This window comes from Phalaenopsis equestris, unplaced genomic scaffold (assembly GCF_001263595.1).
Source record: "Phalaenopsis equestris unplaced genomic scaffold, ASM126359v1 Scaffold000002, whole genome shotgun sequence".
NCBI lineage: Eukaryota > Viridiplantae > Streptophyta > Magnoliopsida > Asparagales > Orchidaceae > Phalaenopsis > Phalaenopsis equestris.
In genome coordinates this window covers 67,896,789-67,913,910 of record NW_018164444.1, presented here as the reverse complement: position 1 = coordinate 67,913,910, position 17,122 = coordinate 67,896,789, and the positions used below count along the sequence as shown (strand labels likewise).

The 17,122-nt window shown below is 33.4% G+C and overlaps 1 protein-coding gene across 2 annotated transcripts; it reads right to left on the bottom strand.

Annotated features, from left to right (window-relative positions):
- Nucleotides 1-384: 384 nt before the first annotated feature.
- Nucleotides 385-16,955, bottom strand: LOC110029583 (ubiquitin-conjugating enzyme E2 27). Of its 2 annotated transcripts, none has more exons than XM_020731938.1 (5): nucleotides 16,526-16,954; nucleotides 15,740-15,788; nucleotides 1,657-1,816; nucleotides 1,054-1,143; nucleotides 385-664 (listed from the first exon to the last, which is right to left on the bottom strand). In XM_020731938.1, the coding sequence occupies exons 1-5, from the start codon at nucleotides 16,704-16,706 to the stop codon at nucleotides 557-559; spliced, it is 588 nt and encodes a 195-aa protein (XP_020587597.1). In that variant the 5' UTR covers nucleotides 16,707-16,954; the 3' UTR covers nucleotides 385-556. The 2 variants fall into 2 exon arrangements, with proteins under 2 accessions (XP_020587597.1, XP_020587605.1); XM_020731946.1 differs by lacking the exon at nucleotides 385-664 and adding an exon at nucleotides 671-814 and having other exon boundaries at nucleotides 16,526-16,955.
- Between the last annotated feature and the right edge of the window lie 167 nt (nucleotides 16,956-17,122).

The window sequence follows — 17,122 nt, the reverse complement described above, 5'->3', positions numbered from 1 at the left end:
AAAAAAAGTTTATATTTGTGCCTGGCTTTAATAAGCAGCCAAAGTTAATTTCAACGGTAGTTCAAGAAGCAGTTCAATCAGAAATTTTGAATAATTCGAACGCGGCGAACGTGGGCTGTTGGTCTCAATAATTATACAATAGCTTTCTTTTTGCTACTGCATTTCTAACAGATTATTGGTTTAGTTCAATCACATATTTCATGCAACTTCCTCCCTCACATACTATTGCTGCAAACAACCTATTCCCAAAAGATTCAAACAATGCATATTCGGTTTTCGTTCGTTTCAATTCACATCAGACCCCAATCCAATTCATTAACAATTAACACCTAGTGTAATTTCACAACTATATATATATATATATATATATATATACTTCTCTTCTTAACAAAATCACTCATAATTCAATTCACCTAATCCATGTGCAAAACATGAAATCACAGAAAACAGATGAAAAGCAAAGGGTTTGTTGTATAAAAAAAAAAACAATCTCTACAATTTTTTCTCTTGAAAAGCAAAAAAGCTGTAAAAACAAACCCAACCTGTTAGTCAGCAGTCAGCCAGAGCACAGTTTCTCCAGTGCTGCATTCTCATCACCCTTAACAGCTTCCAAGACACCTCGAACAACATCTTCAGGAAAACCCATCTCAACCAACTTATTCACCTGCTCATTTTAATATTTTATAAAACCAGACTTCTCGTATCTTTATGAAACTATGCATAAGAAAAATAAAAATGGGGCATTTACATGCACACCACACAAGACACCTCGGACAACATCTTCAGGAAAACCCATCTCAACCAAATTATTCACCTGCTCATTTTAACTACTATACTTTTTTGCATTTATAGCACTTAAATCTTTTATATCACATCAAAATACCACTATTTATACTTTTAAAAGGTCGAATACATATTTTCACGCCTAAGTAAGGCGGCATGCATGTAAAAATTGAAGTTTAGGTGTTGGATATGTAAATGCATAGGAATGAAGTTGGGTATGCATGTAAATTTTCCACATAAAAGATATGAAGGAGATGGGTCTTGCTTTACCTTCTCATCTATTCCAATAGAAGCAATTTTCGCAAAAGTTTCGGTCCAGTGTCGAGCGGTGCCAACAAATTTCTGGTAATCACGAAGGTACTGCAAGATACAGAGGAGGAAGCAAAGAAAATGCCAAAAAAGGGAGCTAATTAGCTTAAGCTGATAATCTTAGAAATTGCAGTCAATATCCTAAGATTATGGGTCTATTTGAGGAGCGTTATTTACGTACGTCACACACACTCAATTCTGCGTGCGTATGACCCTGAATAATTTATCTGTTTTGCATTTTAGATCGTCAACATAGTCCTATTTGGGGTTTTTTTTTTTTTTTTTTTGCAGCATTCTAGTAATTTTTTTTTGTGGAGACAATCTACTTTTTATAACCAAATTTATTAAAATGTGATGGTTGTAAGAAAGCTATTGTACGACCTTTTAGAAAAGAAATATTTATAATTTCCACCACAAAATTTTAAGAAATTGATTTCCCCGCTATCTATAGCCACCCCAAATAAATCCTAAATTTTGCAGACATCAAATTTTTTGCTTTGGCACTCGAGATTCCAAAATTAAGAAAAAAGTGAACTAAAAAAGAGATTAGGCTGAGGATAAAACCTGTTGAGCAACCACGGCGTCCTGGGGATCGTCAGGGGCAGGAGCTGAAAGCAAAGCTTGGAGTGATAGTAATGCTGTTTTCAAAGTGAGGGCAGGGCTCCATTGGTCTTTCAAAATGTCTAAACAAATTGCCCCATTTTGGCTGCTGATGTTTGGATGCCTTATAGAGGGAAAAAAAAAAGAACCGATTATTATTAACGATGGATTTTATTCTTTATTTTTTACTTGGAAAAAATTGAGATCCTAGTGATTATGTTGCTTAGTACAAGAAAGGCAAAAAGATACTTGGTATTTGACATCATGATGAGTGAAAAACAAAAGGGGCATTTACATGCATATACCACCCAATTCATATTTATTTACATATCTAACAGGTGGACTTTACTTTTTACATTCAAACCACCTAAATCTTTCATACCACATCCAAAATACCACCATTTTAACTTTTAAAAGTGAAATATACCTTTTTATGCATAGGTAGAGGTGGTATGTATGTAAAAATTGAAGTGTAGAAGTTCAATGTGTAAATACATAAGAATTGAGTGGTATGTATTGAAATCTTCTAAAACAAAAACTCGGTTGCTTCACAGGTAAAAAGAAAACTAATCACTTCATTTTTCCAATGAATATAACTGTAATAAGATTCTTGAGACGCATTAAACGTTTATAAATCTATTTATGGTGGGCTGGATAATTAAATATCCCATAACTTTGTTGGAAATTGACTATTTTAGCTTATAACGGAGATCATCATTTTGGCATATAAATTATTTTCCCCTTAACATCTTTAATCTACTTTTTTTATTATAAAACTGCAATTAGATTCTAGCAAAGCTTGGCCCGCTACATTTGCTTATCTTAAATTCTTTATATAATAAAAGAAGGATATAGATTAAGTTTGAATAATTACGATAGAAAACTATCTCAAAAGTACTAAATAACAAGAGTACCAAAGAGATTTAGAGGCAAATTTTATAAAGTAAGAGGTGTAATGGGACGGCATGATTCTGCATTAAGGCACATGGATTCTCCCTATTTCCTTTCCTTTTTTGATTCAATTCATGGGTTTTCAATTCCCTTCAAATTTGAAGAAATGTAAACATTTTTATGGTTATGTTCTTGTTTGATTCTACTTGAGAATCAATGAAATATATATTGATCACATGTTGTGAGTAAACTTAGAATCCATGAGGCATTATTTTTGTTTTTTGTTTCTTCTTTTTTTTTTATTTTTATTTTTACTTTTATTTTCAAAATATACTCGTTACGTGTAATTTTATCATGCTTTTATTTTTAAAAAGAAATCAACAACTTTTTAAAAACACTCAAAACAACTCTTAAATATTTTGAATGTTTTTGAAAATAATCATATTTTATTTTACATATAAAACACATGTTTGAAATCAAAACACAAACACAAACAAACAACAATAAGAAGCCTTTGTCCTACTAAGTTAGGTCAGCTATATGAATCCTTTTTCTCCATTTTGTCTTATTGATTGTCATATTTTCATTTAATTTTAATAGATTAAAATAATTTTTCATACAATATGCCCAACTCTTTTTAGGTCTACCTCTACCTTTCTTAACAAAAGTCAAATTTAAAACATCTAGTCTCCTAAATGGGTCATCAAATGATTGACGTTTAATGTGACCAAACAATCTAAAGCAACTCTCTCTAATCTTGTTTGCCACTGAAGCTACTCCAACCCTTTCACAGATATATTCATTTCCATTTTGTCTCGAAGTGTAAAGCAACTCATCCGCCTGAGCATTCTCATCTCAACAACGCTTAATCTTATGCTACTCTTTTACAGACCAACATTTTACAGGCCAACATTTCTCGCCACCATTTTATAAAATCTTCCTTTAAGTCTAAACATAAACAAAATAATATATATCCCAAACGACCCCTCAGTGAATTACATTCCCTTCACTCTAAAATTCTCTATGCTATTTGAGAAGGGTAGCAAATCCTTGAGTACTCCTAAAGCTATCTAACTGCCATCTAGTCAGAAACAAAATGGTCAAACTCACCTCCTATGATCTCGATCCCTTTAAGCTATTAATCCATTTTATCTAGTTAATTCCTTTTTGGCAAACATAAATATTCAATTTGGAATTATGATGATTTTTACCAATATTATCTTCATTCTATTTCTTTTATCATTAATTACAATAAGATCCAAGCAAATCTTGGCATGCTATATTTATGTATTTTAAATCTATACACTAAAAAAAATTCAGAATATTAATAAGAATAAATCATAGAATTAATTCTAGATGAGTGCAATGGAGAAATATCTCAGGAATACTATACAATAAGAGATAGATGCAAATTTTATAAAACAACAATTATGCTGGCTGAATTGTAAATTGAAAAAGAATACCAGAGGAGCGATGGAAGAGTTGCACTTACGAAAAAGAGAAGAGATAGATCAAAGGTGATATAAAAAGAAGCTATGCATAAAAAACTATACAGAATAAGATAAGACTAAACAGAAGTGATTGAAGAATAAGGATTCATTAAATTAAAAAAAAGGAAGGATAAGGCTAATGATCAATGATGATGCCAAATTAAAAAAAAAGGAAGGATAAGGCTAATGATCAATGATGATGCTTTCTACTACCTCTTAAGTCTTAATGGGATATATAAATCCTGCACATGATTAGTTTTGCAGACTACCAAGAATTAAGCTAGCTCAGATAACCCTTGTCTCGAACATAATTAAAATTAGCCAACCTACCAAATAATAAAAAAAATAATTTTTTTATTGTTGAGTTGTCATAAACTAGCCTTAAGATTATTTATACCCAAAACAACCTCAAGCAATGTGATAGCCTTAAAATTGGCCATCTCGATCCGATTGATGATTGAAACATCCATGTTGGTCCGATTGATGATTACAACATTATTTTTGGTATATTTTTTTTGTTTGAAGCAGTTCATATCCGCTTTAAAGGTGTTCCACATGTCTTCTTTCAAACCCGATCTTGCATAATTTTTTAGGGACTCAACTTCCAGAGCCTTATTTGAATTAGGCTAAGTTTCTACTTAGTTAAATGGAGAGATTGTTGGAAGTCGAGGAACTGATCCTAATGTTGTTAAGAGGCTCTTTCTATGTGTTAAGCCAACTATGTCAAGTGGAGTTAGGGAGTTACTTGAGTTATCTGATTACCCCATAGAATACAACTAGTTAGAATCACCATTGTAGCCATGTTTTCATTTTGTTGTCATACAAGCTATTCAAAATCTATGCTAAAGAAGATTGGCTCTACTTGAAAATAATTTAAAGGAATTTATTTAATATTTTATTTCAATATTCGTGTAATATTTATACAATTTTCAAAGAACTTTTACTATACAACATACAAATTTAAGGAAAAAATGATTACAATAGTCCATGAATTAAAGAGAGAATAAAAAACTCTATGTTCTTATTTTGGTGTCATTCTATTCCAAAATCTATGCTTAAGAAAAACTACTCTATCTGACATGAATTGTAATAGCTTGTGGATTGGCTACTTTTAATTGAGTATACAAGTATTATTGTCCATACTTAATTCTATATGTTGTCACGGATTGGTATTATTATCAAAAGAATTATGCTTGGTTAATTTCTATAATTTAATCGTTTTTGAGACAAAGATTCTCTAAGCTAGCTTAATCCTTATGTGTTTCCTTAACTCATCATCTCAAGCTATGTATGTTTCCTATTAAAAGCTCTCCAATACTTATAATAGTCCACGAATTGACTAATTACAAATACTAAACAAAAACCATTTTATTTGAATTTTATTAAAACCTAAGATCAATAATATGTGGATATTATTGTTATTGTCCATGGTGAGAGCTACTATTGGTCATGTTCAGAAGAAAAAAAAAAAATCAGAAGGAAAAGAAACAAAATAGCCATTAAGGCTGCAAATGAACCAAGCATTCGAAAAATCGTTTATGTACATGGTCGAAAAAGCTTGAACACTTGTTAAAATACTAGATTGTTAAATTAACACGCTTGAACACATTATTAGTCAACTCATTTATGATTGTGAACATTATTGTTTAAAACTTGTGAATAAGTTCGATAAGATGCTCGACTAAAACTCGAGATTGACATATTAAAAATAAAAAATAAATGATTATTAAAAAGTCTAATTTATTTTAAATAAACTATGATTAAATTAATTCAAAATTAAATGTTTTTTTAATATTATTTAAATTAATAAAGTTCATGTGAAACTTATACTATTTAAAAAATACTGAAAAATATATAAAAAAGAAGATTTACATACATAATACTCAAAATTGTATGCATTTACATATCTAACACCTAAATTTCAAATTTTTACATACTTGACACCTCACCTATGCATGAAAAGATGTATTTCACTTTTTAAAAGTTCAAATGATGATTTTTTATGTGATATCAAGGATTTGGCTGGAGCAAAATTTAGATGTTAGATATGTAAATACATATGAATTGGGTGGTATGTATGTAAATGCCCCATAAGAAAATAACTCCTCTGGCGAGAAAGCTGAAATGCGTTTTTCCTTTAGCCTTTAGTCCCAGATTGAGAGAAGATTAAATATAACCTTTGCTTAAATGGAAAGCCAAAACAGCTATGATGGAATGATTTGAGCTGTGTGTGGCAACGCAGGCTTTTTAAACCATTTAAAGTTAAAATTTTAATTTTAAATTGGCTATTTTTAGAATAATAGAATATTAATATGCAGATTTGTGGATTAATTTCCTTGATTTGCTTTCATATGCTTTTCTTTTTTTCTTTATTCTGTTTTTATTTCTTTCCTTAATGGTAGATATTGTAATGGGTATTTATACCCCTCCTTGCATCAAAAAGAATTACCTTGGGTTCTATTCTAACATGGTATCAGAGCCATGACCCTAAACTAGCAACCGGCTAGGTCTGCGTCCAGGTCCCTGCCAACAAAACCTCTGCTCTTCCCGCGGCCGGGTAGATCTCTGCTCTCCCCTAATCCTACCTCCAGGATCCCATCTCCGGGCGGCCAGGTTCCCGACTACAGCTTCAGATTTGGTCAGCTAGGTTCCTGTCTCCAGATTTATCGTAGGAACCACGAGTCCAACTTCAGATTTGACTACAGGAACGTTCTCCCAGTTGGCCATTGCTAGGTTCCCGTCCCCAGATTTATCACAGGAACCACAGGTCCAGCTTCAAATTTGATCGCAGGAAACTTCTCCTGGCCGGCCAAAAAATCTCTTCCAGCAGGAACCTCTTCCCGATGCCATATACCTCCCTTTCAGCAGTCAGAACCTTACGATTTCTCAACAACCTAACATGTTGTTTGGCTCAATGAAAACCACAACGGACTCATCCAACACTAAGCCGTCATCAGAAGATGTTCTTAATTCCATCGGAGTATCAATTCCAACCTTCATTCTTCTGCAGATCAACAGTAACTTCTGGATCACAACTCAAACTAAACAACAATTTTCTCCAATGGTCTCAATCTATATCTTTATTCATCAAAGGGAGTGAGAAATTTAATCATCTCACTAGTATGATTCATGAACCTCCAAAGACTGACTCAGCGTATAGAGCCTTGGAAGTGCAAAATTCTATGGTTATGTCATGTTTGATCAACTCCAAAGAGAATTCGATTGGCCTATCATATATGTTCCTTCCACAAATGCCCTCTGGACTGCAGTTCATGATAGCTACTTGGATGTAGAGAATTCCAACCAACTATATGAGGTGTTTAAGAATATCCGTGAGGCAAAGCAAAGATCTAGAACCGTGACTTAGTACTATAATGATACAGTTGCATTATGGATGAAATGCAGCCTATATTATGACTGAACTTGAAAATTTCAGGCCGATTAATCTCTTTTCCAAAAAATTGTAGAAAAAGAACGCATGTTCCAATTATTGCACGCTGCTTGCACTGAAATTCGTCGCGAAGAGTCTGAAATAGTGCTCAACCCAGGGCTGGACACCCCACTTGTGATTTTTGTCACAAACCAAACCACAGCAGTGATAAGTGTCAGAAGCTTCACGGAAAACCTGCATCAAACCTTTAGCCAAATTTTTCGTTGCCTAGAGTCTTGCTATTGTCTCTGAATCCAACACGGTACAACAAGCCTCTACCCAAAGCAGTCTAAAATCTTCCAGTTCTATTAAAAGTCAAATGAAGCGCTTAATCAAGCTACGTGGATCCGTTCTGCTTTCTTTCGGCCCGTCGAACTCCCACATTCGTCAAGGCACCAATTCTAGACACTCATTTCTTTTGCCCTTCTAGTCCATGGATCATTGATTCAGGTGTCATGCACTACATGACTGGAAGCTCTCAAGTCTTTTCGACACATTATCCTTACTCAAGGAAAGATACTGTTAGAATTACCGAATGATTCTAAAGTTCCATTACTGGTACATGATCGGTTGTTTTAACAATATTTCTAACTCTGATATCTGTGTTGCATGTACCTCTGTTGAAATGTAATTTTTTTATCTGTCAGTAAGGACATATAACACTAATTGCATTGCTCATTTTTCCTCTAATGTCTATATTTTTCAAGATCGTAGTTCAAAGAGGGTGATTGGGGCTGCTAAGTGGGCAGACGAGCTCTACCTCTTCCAAGAGAAAAACATGGAGAACAAGAACACTCCACCAAATAGTTACAGTTTATCCCAATCCAGTGAATGTCATATCATGTTGTTACACTGTCATTTGGGTCATCCTAATTTCCAACATCTAAAACAATTGTATTTGTTGATGTTTACTAATGAAAATTCTTCTAATTTCAAATGAGAAACCTTTTAGTTAGCTAAACATCATCTTGTTTCTTATCCACCCTACAATTACAAACATTTCATTTATTTCTCTTTTATTCATAGTGACTTATGGGGACCCTCTCGCACTCCTAGCTACACTATTAAAAGATGGTTTCTTATTTTGATTGAGGACCACACTCAGATGACGTGAGTTTATATTTTAAAAAATAAATGTGAAGCTGTTATAACTTTTAAGAACTTTCACAACTTCATTTTGACAAAATCTAAAACTCCTATTAAAGTCCTTCAGACTGAAAAATGGTCGTGAATTTTTTAACTTATATTAGGAGAATTCTTAATAAATAAGAGGATCTTTCATCATAGCTCGTGTACCGATGCTCCTATTAAAGTCCTTCAGACTGAAAATGGACGTGAATCTTTTAACTTTATATTAGGAGAATTCTTGGTTAATAAGGGGATCCTTCACATAGCTCGTTTACCGACACTCCTCAACAAAATGGGGTAACCAAGAGAAAAATTGACATCTCTTGGACCTTACTCGCTCCATTATGTTTCACTCTAATGTCCCAAAACATTTTTGGAATGATGCCATTCTTACCGTCACTTATCTCATCAATAAAGTTTCCTAAAAATTTACAACTTATGTACCCTTTTAACCATCTTGAGATCGTGCTTTCTTACAACCTCCAACTCGAAGTAAACTTGATCACAGGTCTCCTAAAATATGTTTTTTCTCGGATACTCTGTCACTCAAAAAAAGGTATTGGTGTCATGAACCAACCACAAATAAGGTCTATGTGAGTGTTGATGACTCTTTTTTTGAAAGTGTTCCCTATTTTCCTAAATCGGCCTCCAATGAGAGGGAGATATATTTTTTTGACACTGTTTCTTACCCTACTCGTGTGGATGTTTCCCCAACATTACCTATCATATGAGGAGACATTTGCTCCAGTTGCAAAATTAAACACCATTCGGGTCCTCTTATCCCTTGCAGTGAATCAGAATTAACTCTTATTCCAGCTTGATGTCAAGAATGCATTTCTGAATGACAATCTTACAGAGGTGGTATAAATAACTCTTCCTCCAGGCTTTGACTCCACTGCCTCCCAGGAGCAAGTATGTAGACTGCAAAAATCCTTCTATGGATTAAAGTAATCACCACGGGTATGGTTTAGGAAATTTACAAAGGTGGTGGTAGATCATTGATTCACTTAAGCTCAATCGGAGAACTCTCTTCCGACATTCCTCCAATGACCAGGTAGCTATCCTTATCGTCTATATTGACGATATTATACTCACAGATAATGATCTACCAACATTGGAATCTATCAAAGGTATTCTTGCTACTTCCTTTGAAATAAAGGACTTGGAATCTCTCTGATACTTCTTAAGCATGGATGTTGCTCGGTCATCTAAGTGTATTTGCCTGTCTCAGCAAAAATATTATATTGACCTTTTAACTGAGAACAATCGTCTCTTGTGCAAATCAGTAGTTGTCCCGATGGATCCTAATGAAAAGCTTCTAGATGTTCCCAATGCAATTCCTGTAAACAAGGCTCAATACCAGCGTATTGTGAGGAAGGTCATCTACATTGCCCATACACAACCCGACATATGTCACGTAGTTGGGAAAGTTAGTTAATTCATCCACTGGATTCTCTACTATTTAAAAGGCACACCAGGCTCAGGTTTGTTTTTTTTTCCTACCACACCTCTTGTTTTATTGCAGTTTACACAGACGTGGATTGGGTCAGGTCCGTCTATGATCGAGGATCTACCTCGAGTTACTGCTCATTTAATGGAGGAACTTGGCCACGTGAAAAAGCAAGAAGTAGTTTGTAGTTGCTCGGAGCAGTGCAACAGTAGAATATTGGTCAATGTCCCTGGGAATTTGTAAAGCTCTCTAGTTACACATCATGCTCCACGAACTACGTATGACAGTCCTCACTCCCCTACAGTTGTTCTGTGATAACAAGACTACGATTAACGTTGCTCACAACCTGGCTCAGTATGATTGCACCAAGCACCTTGAGATTGACCGTCACTTCATTAAGGAAAAACTCAAGTCCAGAGAAATTTGTGTTTCATTTGTGTCACATAGTGACCAACTGACAGATATTCTCACCAAGAACATTCCTTAACCACAGTTCAATGATTTCAAATACAAGTTGAACATGACTGACATCTATGTTTTAGCTTAAGAGAGAGTATTAAAATATTATAATATTAATTTGCAGATTTTGTATTAAGATTTGCTTTCCTTTCTCCCTTCATTTTGTTTTTATTTCTTTCGTTACTAGTAGATCTTATAATTGGTGTTTATACCTCTCTTTACATCAATAAGATTTATTATGGGTTTTATTCTAACAGTTGTGTTATGCTTATTTATTAAGGTTCACAAATTAAATTTATCTACCTTAATAATTAATAAGTTTGAGCTTGATTAGGTTAAACGAGTTGCAACTCAATTAAGTTAATTGAGCTACTCGATAAAAGCAAGCTCAAGCCGAAATCAAATTGAGATTGATTCAATAAAAAATTTAAATGAATCGAGCTTGAACAATGTCCCATAAGCTTGAATCGAGTCCTAGTTGAGCTTAAATAAGTTAATAGTAAACGGATTGAGTTTTGAACAGCCTCCTGCTCGGCTTAACTCAATTTGTTTGCCGCCCTAGTAGCTATGAAGGCTGCAACAATAAGACCAAATTGCTAAAATGTAGCAATTGGATTAGTTTAATCCAATGCAATGATGACGGCTCCAATAGTGAAAAATATTTTGCAGTAACAAAGGCTACCACAATTGTAGTAAAAGTAGAGAAAAGAAAAGTTTTGCAATAATGAAGGCTATGGAATTATGGTAATGCAGAAATGAAAGCTGCAACTATAGGGAAGACAAGGGAAGAAGAAAGAGAGTGCAATAAAAAAGGCCCTTATGATTGTGACGAGGCATTAAAGATGACTACTATAATGGAAAAATAAAAAAAAAATAAAAATAATCAAGGGCATTGATACCACGACAAAAAATCAAAGAAATTTATTCCATTATTCATCCCAACATTTATATAATATTTCAATAATCCTAAGAGAGCTTCTAATAAAAAACATACAAAATTTTAGAAAAATAATTGCAAAATAATTATAATAGTCTACAAATTGATAAGAAGGAACACAAATAATCCATGGAATGATGAGATGGCACTAATAATCTCATCAATTATTTATCTAGTATGAAGTAAATAAGAAGGCGGTGGATGTTAGTCTCAGTGAAACTTTGATGGAGACTAATTTTTCCACACTATCTATAGTAAGTTCATCTTATTTGGATATCTACCATGGAAGCTATACATTTATTGAGAGGTTTGATCGAGAAGTTCAAAGATAATAAGGAGAATCTACATTTGATTTTTATTGATTTAAAAAAAACTTACGATAAAGTTCCAAGAGATATCCTTTGGAGAGTTATTGAGAAGAAAGGTGTTGATATGACTTATATTCAAGTCATTAAATATATGTATACTAGAGTTGTTACTTGTGTTCGAACTGAAGGAGGATTGACCTAATATTTTCCTATTTCTGTTGGATTACATCATAGATCGGCTTTTAGCCCATATCTTTTTGCTTTAGTTATGGATGGTTTTACTGGACATTTACATGAGAATGTACCTTGGTGCATATTTTTTGCTGATGATATCCTTCTCGTGAGTAAGACAAGAGAAAAAACTCAGGAAAAACTTGAATTATGGAGGTCTACATTGGAGTTTAAAGGCCTTCATTTGAGTAGAACTAAAACTGAATACATGGAATGCAATTTTAGTAGTAGTAGCTCTAGTGACAGAAGTGTAACTTTGGGTGATCAAATTATTAAAAGGTGTGAACGATTAGATATCGTGGGTCTGTTGTTCAAAGCGATTTTGATATAGATGGAGATGTAAATAGTAGAATTCAAGTTGGTTGGTTGAAGTGGAGGTATGTTTCGGGTCTTTTGTGTGATGGAAAAGAACAACTTAGAATGAAAGAAAGTTTTATAAGATGTTAGTGAGACCTGCAATGCTCTATGGCGTTGAATGTTGGCCTTTAAAAGAGAAACATAATACTAAATTAAGTGTTGCCGAGATGAGAATGATTAGGTGGATGAGAGGCTTTACACTTAGAGACAAAATGTGAAATGAATATATCTGTGGTAGGGTTGGTGTAGCTCTAGTGACGGACAAAATTAGAGAAAGTCGTCTTAGATGGTTTGGTCACATTAAATGTCGACCATCTGATGATCCGATTAGGAGAGTAGATGTTTTAGATTCGACATAGTTAAGAAAGGCAGAGGTAGAACTAAGGAGACTTGGGCTTATTGTATAAAAAATAATCTTAATTTATTAGAACTAAATGAAAATATGACACTAAATAGGACGCAATAGAGAAAAAGGATTCATGTAGCCGGCCACACGTAGTGGGATTAAGGCTTTGTTGTTGTTGTTGTTGTTGTAATAAATTGGGCTAGCCCTCAACCTTTAACTAGAAAAAAAAATCAAATAACTAAATAAAACTTTATAGTCTATTTTAAGTCTTGCTTTCCTTGTTCAAAATAAGCTACCTGTTTCCCAACGGTAGAGTGAACTATAAGTCCGCACCATTTCATCATCTACCAATGATAAAGTAACAACTTTCCCGATATGTTGATAATCTAAATCTTTACCTATTAAGATGCTAAACTTAATAAACATTCCCAAATTGAAGCATAAGATCATCTTGTTTTCACCTTAGTACGGTAGCATTTTGCAAGATAATTGTATCTCCTGAATGTTACAAATAACTTTGCTTTTGTTGTTCCCACCAAAAACTGTTTTTTTTAGTAATAATTTTTTCCTTACATTTAAATTTCATTCTAATTGCATGCGGCACGGTTTGGTTTGAGTCTCGTCTCTCAGGGTTAGCTATGAGGAAACAATACAAAGTGATTGTGCTGCCCAAATTCATTAGAAAGACAACCTCATAGCGCCCAAATTAGACTGTCAAATTTGAGATAAAACTATTTGTTTATTAGGACATACCGGGTGTTTTCATAGTGAATCTAACATGATAAAACAATTAAAACTCAACGGAAAAAAATTCGGATTTGGTTCAACCCATATAAGATTTGACTTAGGTATACCTCAACATTTAAAGACATGAAAAAAGAAAAGTTCAAGTTCAAGTCAACTACAAAATGCACAAATATTACGTCTAATAAGTGGATTCTTTTGTTTACCATTAAGAGCATATATCTAATAGCAACTTTTGATCATTATTATGGGATGACGTGTACAGATCTGATTATCATGCTCATTATTGTTAGTACCAACTCAACATAAATCAATTATTTTTTATGTCGGTTAGAACCAAGTTCAGGTTTAATTGAGTCAGACTTGGGTTGTGATTTTCAATTTGTTCAATAAATGGTCGAATTTGGGTTAGCTCTATTCATGAGAGGTCAATATTGGGCAGAACTTGAATCTAGCAATAATTACGAATTGACACATGTAATTGAAGAACTAATGGAATTCGACATCATGTTTAGGGATATTTATAAGGTCAATTCAAAGTTATTGTGTTGCCTAACACTACATAGTTAGCCAACCTCATAGTGGAAAATTTAAACCAATAAATGTGAAATAATACTAACAACTTATACCATTGAAGGTCAACATGGTAGGCAAGGTTATCCCAATGTAAACCAATTCATTGAAATAATAACTGGTAAACAAATTTTCTAGTTTTATAAACTGAAGGCATTTTAAGGAATAAAGCAGGCTTTTATGCCTTAAAAAATTGATCTTGATGCACTATGGTTTCGAGTGTAAAATATTATTCATTAAAATGATAAAACCATCTTTTTGATTCCATATGTAGTTTGTACCAGATGTAGTTAAAGTTCTAAACATTAAATACTTTTTTCAATAATTCACTACAAATATGTATTTTTTAAAACAATAATCTTTTCCTTAAAGGTTGCTTCATTAGATTATGTAACGTCTTCAGAAAATTATGTCTACAACTTCTATAGTCTATACATTAAGTTTGAATGTGATATTTAGATATTTTTTGCCCAACTCATATTGTAACAAGAATATGTCTCATGTTAACTAAATAGCGATTAGTTTGGCGTAAGTGATTTAATACTCTACTGCCAAAAATAAAAAAACTATAATACCTGTCATGATAAAAGTAAAAGGAGGGAGCTTCTAACAAGTCATGGATTTTCTCTTTATTTTTTTTTTCATAATTATTCTAAATATCAAGAGTTTTACACAATTTTTCCATGAAAGAAACTTATTTTTGACAGTAGAGAAATAAAAGGAAGCCGCCAACTAAGCATATTCAATAAAACATAGGCACATGTATTTTCCTAGAGCTATTCTCTTTCACTATATCAATATTTCTAGTTTTCTACTATGCCATATGATGAGTCATATAACATTCTTATTTCTTATCGAGCATCAATGTCGCTATTGTAATGGCACTTATTGAGAATGACAATGGCTATGTTTTGAAACAGAGATTTTGGGGCTTGCCTTGGGACACGACAGCATCAACAAGAACAATAAAAACATGCCTTGATCCCACTAAGTGAGACACAATAGGATAAAATTGCCCCAACAAATTAGTGTTGGCATTTGGAATGTAGGGAGTACACTCACCACAAACTAAAAAATTGACTCAAAGACCCTAGGTCCACCCCGCCCTCCCTCCAAACACATGAAATAACTTCATTGAAATTATATTAAATCATTTAATTGCTAAATTTTAATTGCTAATTATTATCATTTTCCTTTTAATCTCTAAAGTGCTAATCTTATCAAAATGATTCTTCTCGAACAAATGCTTAGAAACATTGAAGCCCTGAGATCTTCTCATCTTCATCTCCCATGCATCATTTCTATCTCCTCTAGCTTCACCAAAGGCTCCCCTTGCAACTCTTTATTTTCCTCTTCAACTTGTCACTTGCCTTCACCAAAGCCCTAGACCGACTCACCTCTTGTCTTGTTTCATTTTGATATATCAATTTGCATGAGTATATATATATTTAAGTCAATAATATTTTGGACTAAAAAATAAGTCACATGGTTATGGATTTTGGATTTTTAAAAATTTATTTCAATTTTGTCACTTATATTTGACTACTTTTTTATATTTTTACATATATAATATTAAAAGTATAAAATTCATAGGAAATTATCCCCCCTATTGATAGGTCAAATGCCTCAATTTTTAAAACATTGGGTGATAATAATCAAGTAACTACGAAAATAATTGATTGAAAAGTAAGGGTTTCCCATACCAAACTTTTGTGATAAACTGCATCTTTGGCGGCTCGAAAGGATATTCACCTGAAAACATAAAGAACAAATTCAACTCCCAATTGCATCTTTAGTTTATATATATATATATAAATTAATTCAAATCAAGAATATGTTTTTTGAATCAAAAAATCAAATATCAATTTTTTATAAACAATCAGCTCGAATGAAATGGATCATCGACCAAGGACAATAATAAACATAAATCCAAAAAATCTACACAAGTGAATAGTTAATCACAAAAGAAAATTAGGCAAGAAAAAAAAATCCAACAATTCGATTGAAATTTTGATGATTGAAGCATGAAACTTAATTCCATAAGAAAATACTGATATTATTTGAATCCAACATCAAAATGAAACAAGAATACATGATAATCTATAAAATAGTATGTGATTAAACCCAAAATGATGTTATTGTCTTCAATCTTATTTCAAGCTAAGCCATCAAATTAAGGAACTATTTACTTCATTGGCATCTCAATGTAATGGCATATCATTAAGAGAAACCATATGGTTAGTTCGCTGATAAATAGAACCTCTAAGAAAAGCAAACTTATGGTATGACAATCTTTCCACGTTTTCTATCTTAATTACACAATAATCAACAACTCCAACAGCATAATCAGAATCACATTCCGCCGATCGACAAACATAAATAGCAAAATCCTAAAAAAAAAAGTAAAGGACGTAATGATTGGATACAGATGACAAATTAGGGCAAGCGATTCATAATTTTACAGTTACTATAATAATCGAGAAGCGTACCGAGTAACTGGATGTCGATAAGGAAGGTTCCGCCCTCATAGGGCGTGCCTATGGGGCCGATGATTGTCCCACAAAGGTGGGTGAGGTTGGCGCCATCGGGCAGGTTGATGCTCACGCCGGAGATTGCTGTGTCCCGGTTGCACTCCACCAGTTCCTTCTGCACCCTCGACCTATCCAACATCCTCCCTCCCTCTCTCTCTCTAATCCAGTCGCGCCGGAGCAGCTCTTCGATTGCTGGATAGATGGAGACTTAAATGGGGGAAAACTTGCGGCGTTCTAAGAATCTTCTTTTCCTCCTCACTGCGCGCCGCACTTTCCCACCTTCGCTTGGGGGAAAAGAACTTCGGAGAGGTGAAGGATTCCAAAACACAATTTTTACGGAATCGATGAACCTTTCCGCCGAAATGGGAGAAAGGATTGTTAGAATGGTTTGACTCTCTCCATTAATATACTTCAAAAAGCTTTTATTAATTTTACTGTGGTAACAATCAATCTTGTTTATGAAAGCTGGACTTGGTAACAATCTCCATTAAATGGCAACAATTTTAATATATAGCACCATGCTCATTATTATTTTTAATCTTCTTCTCAACCAAG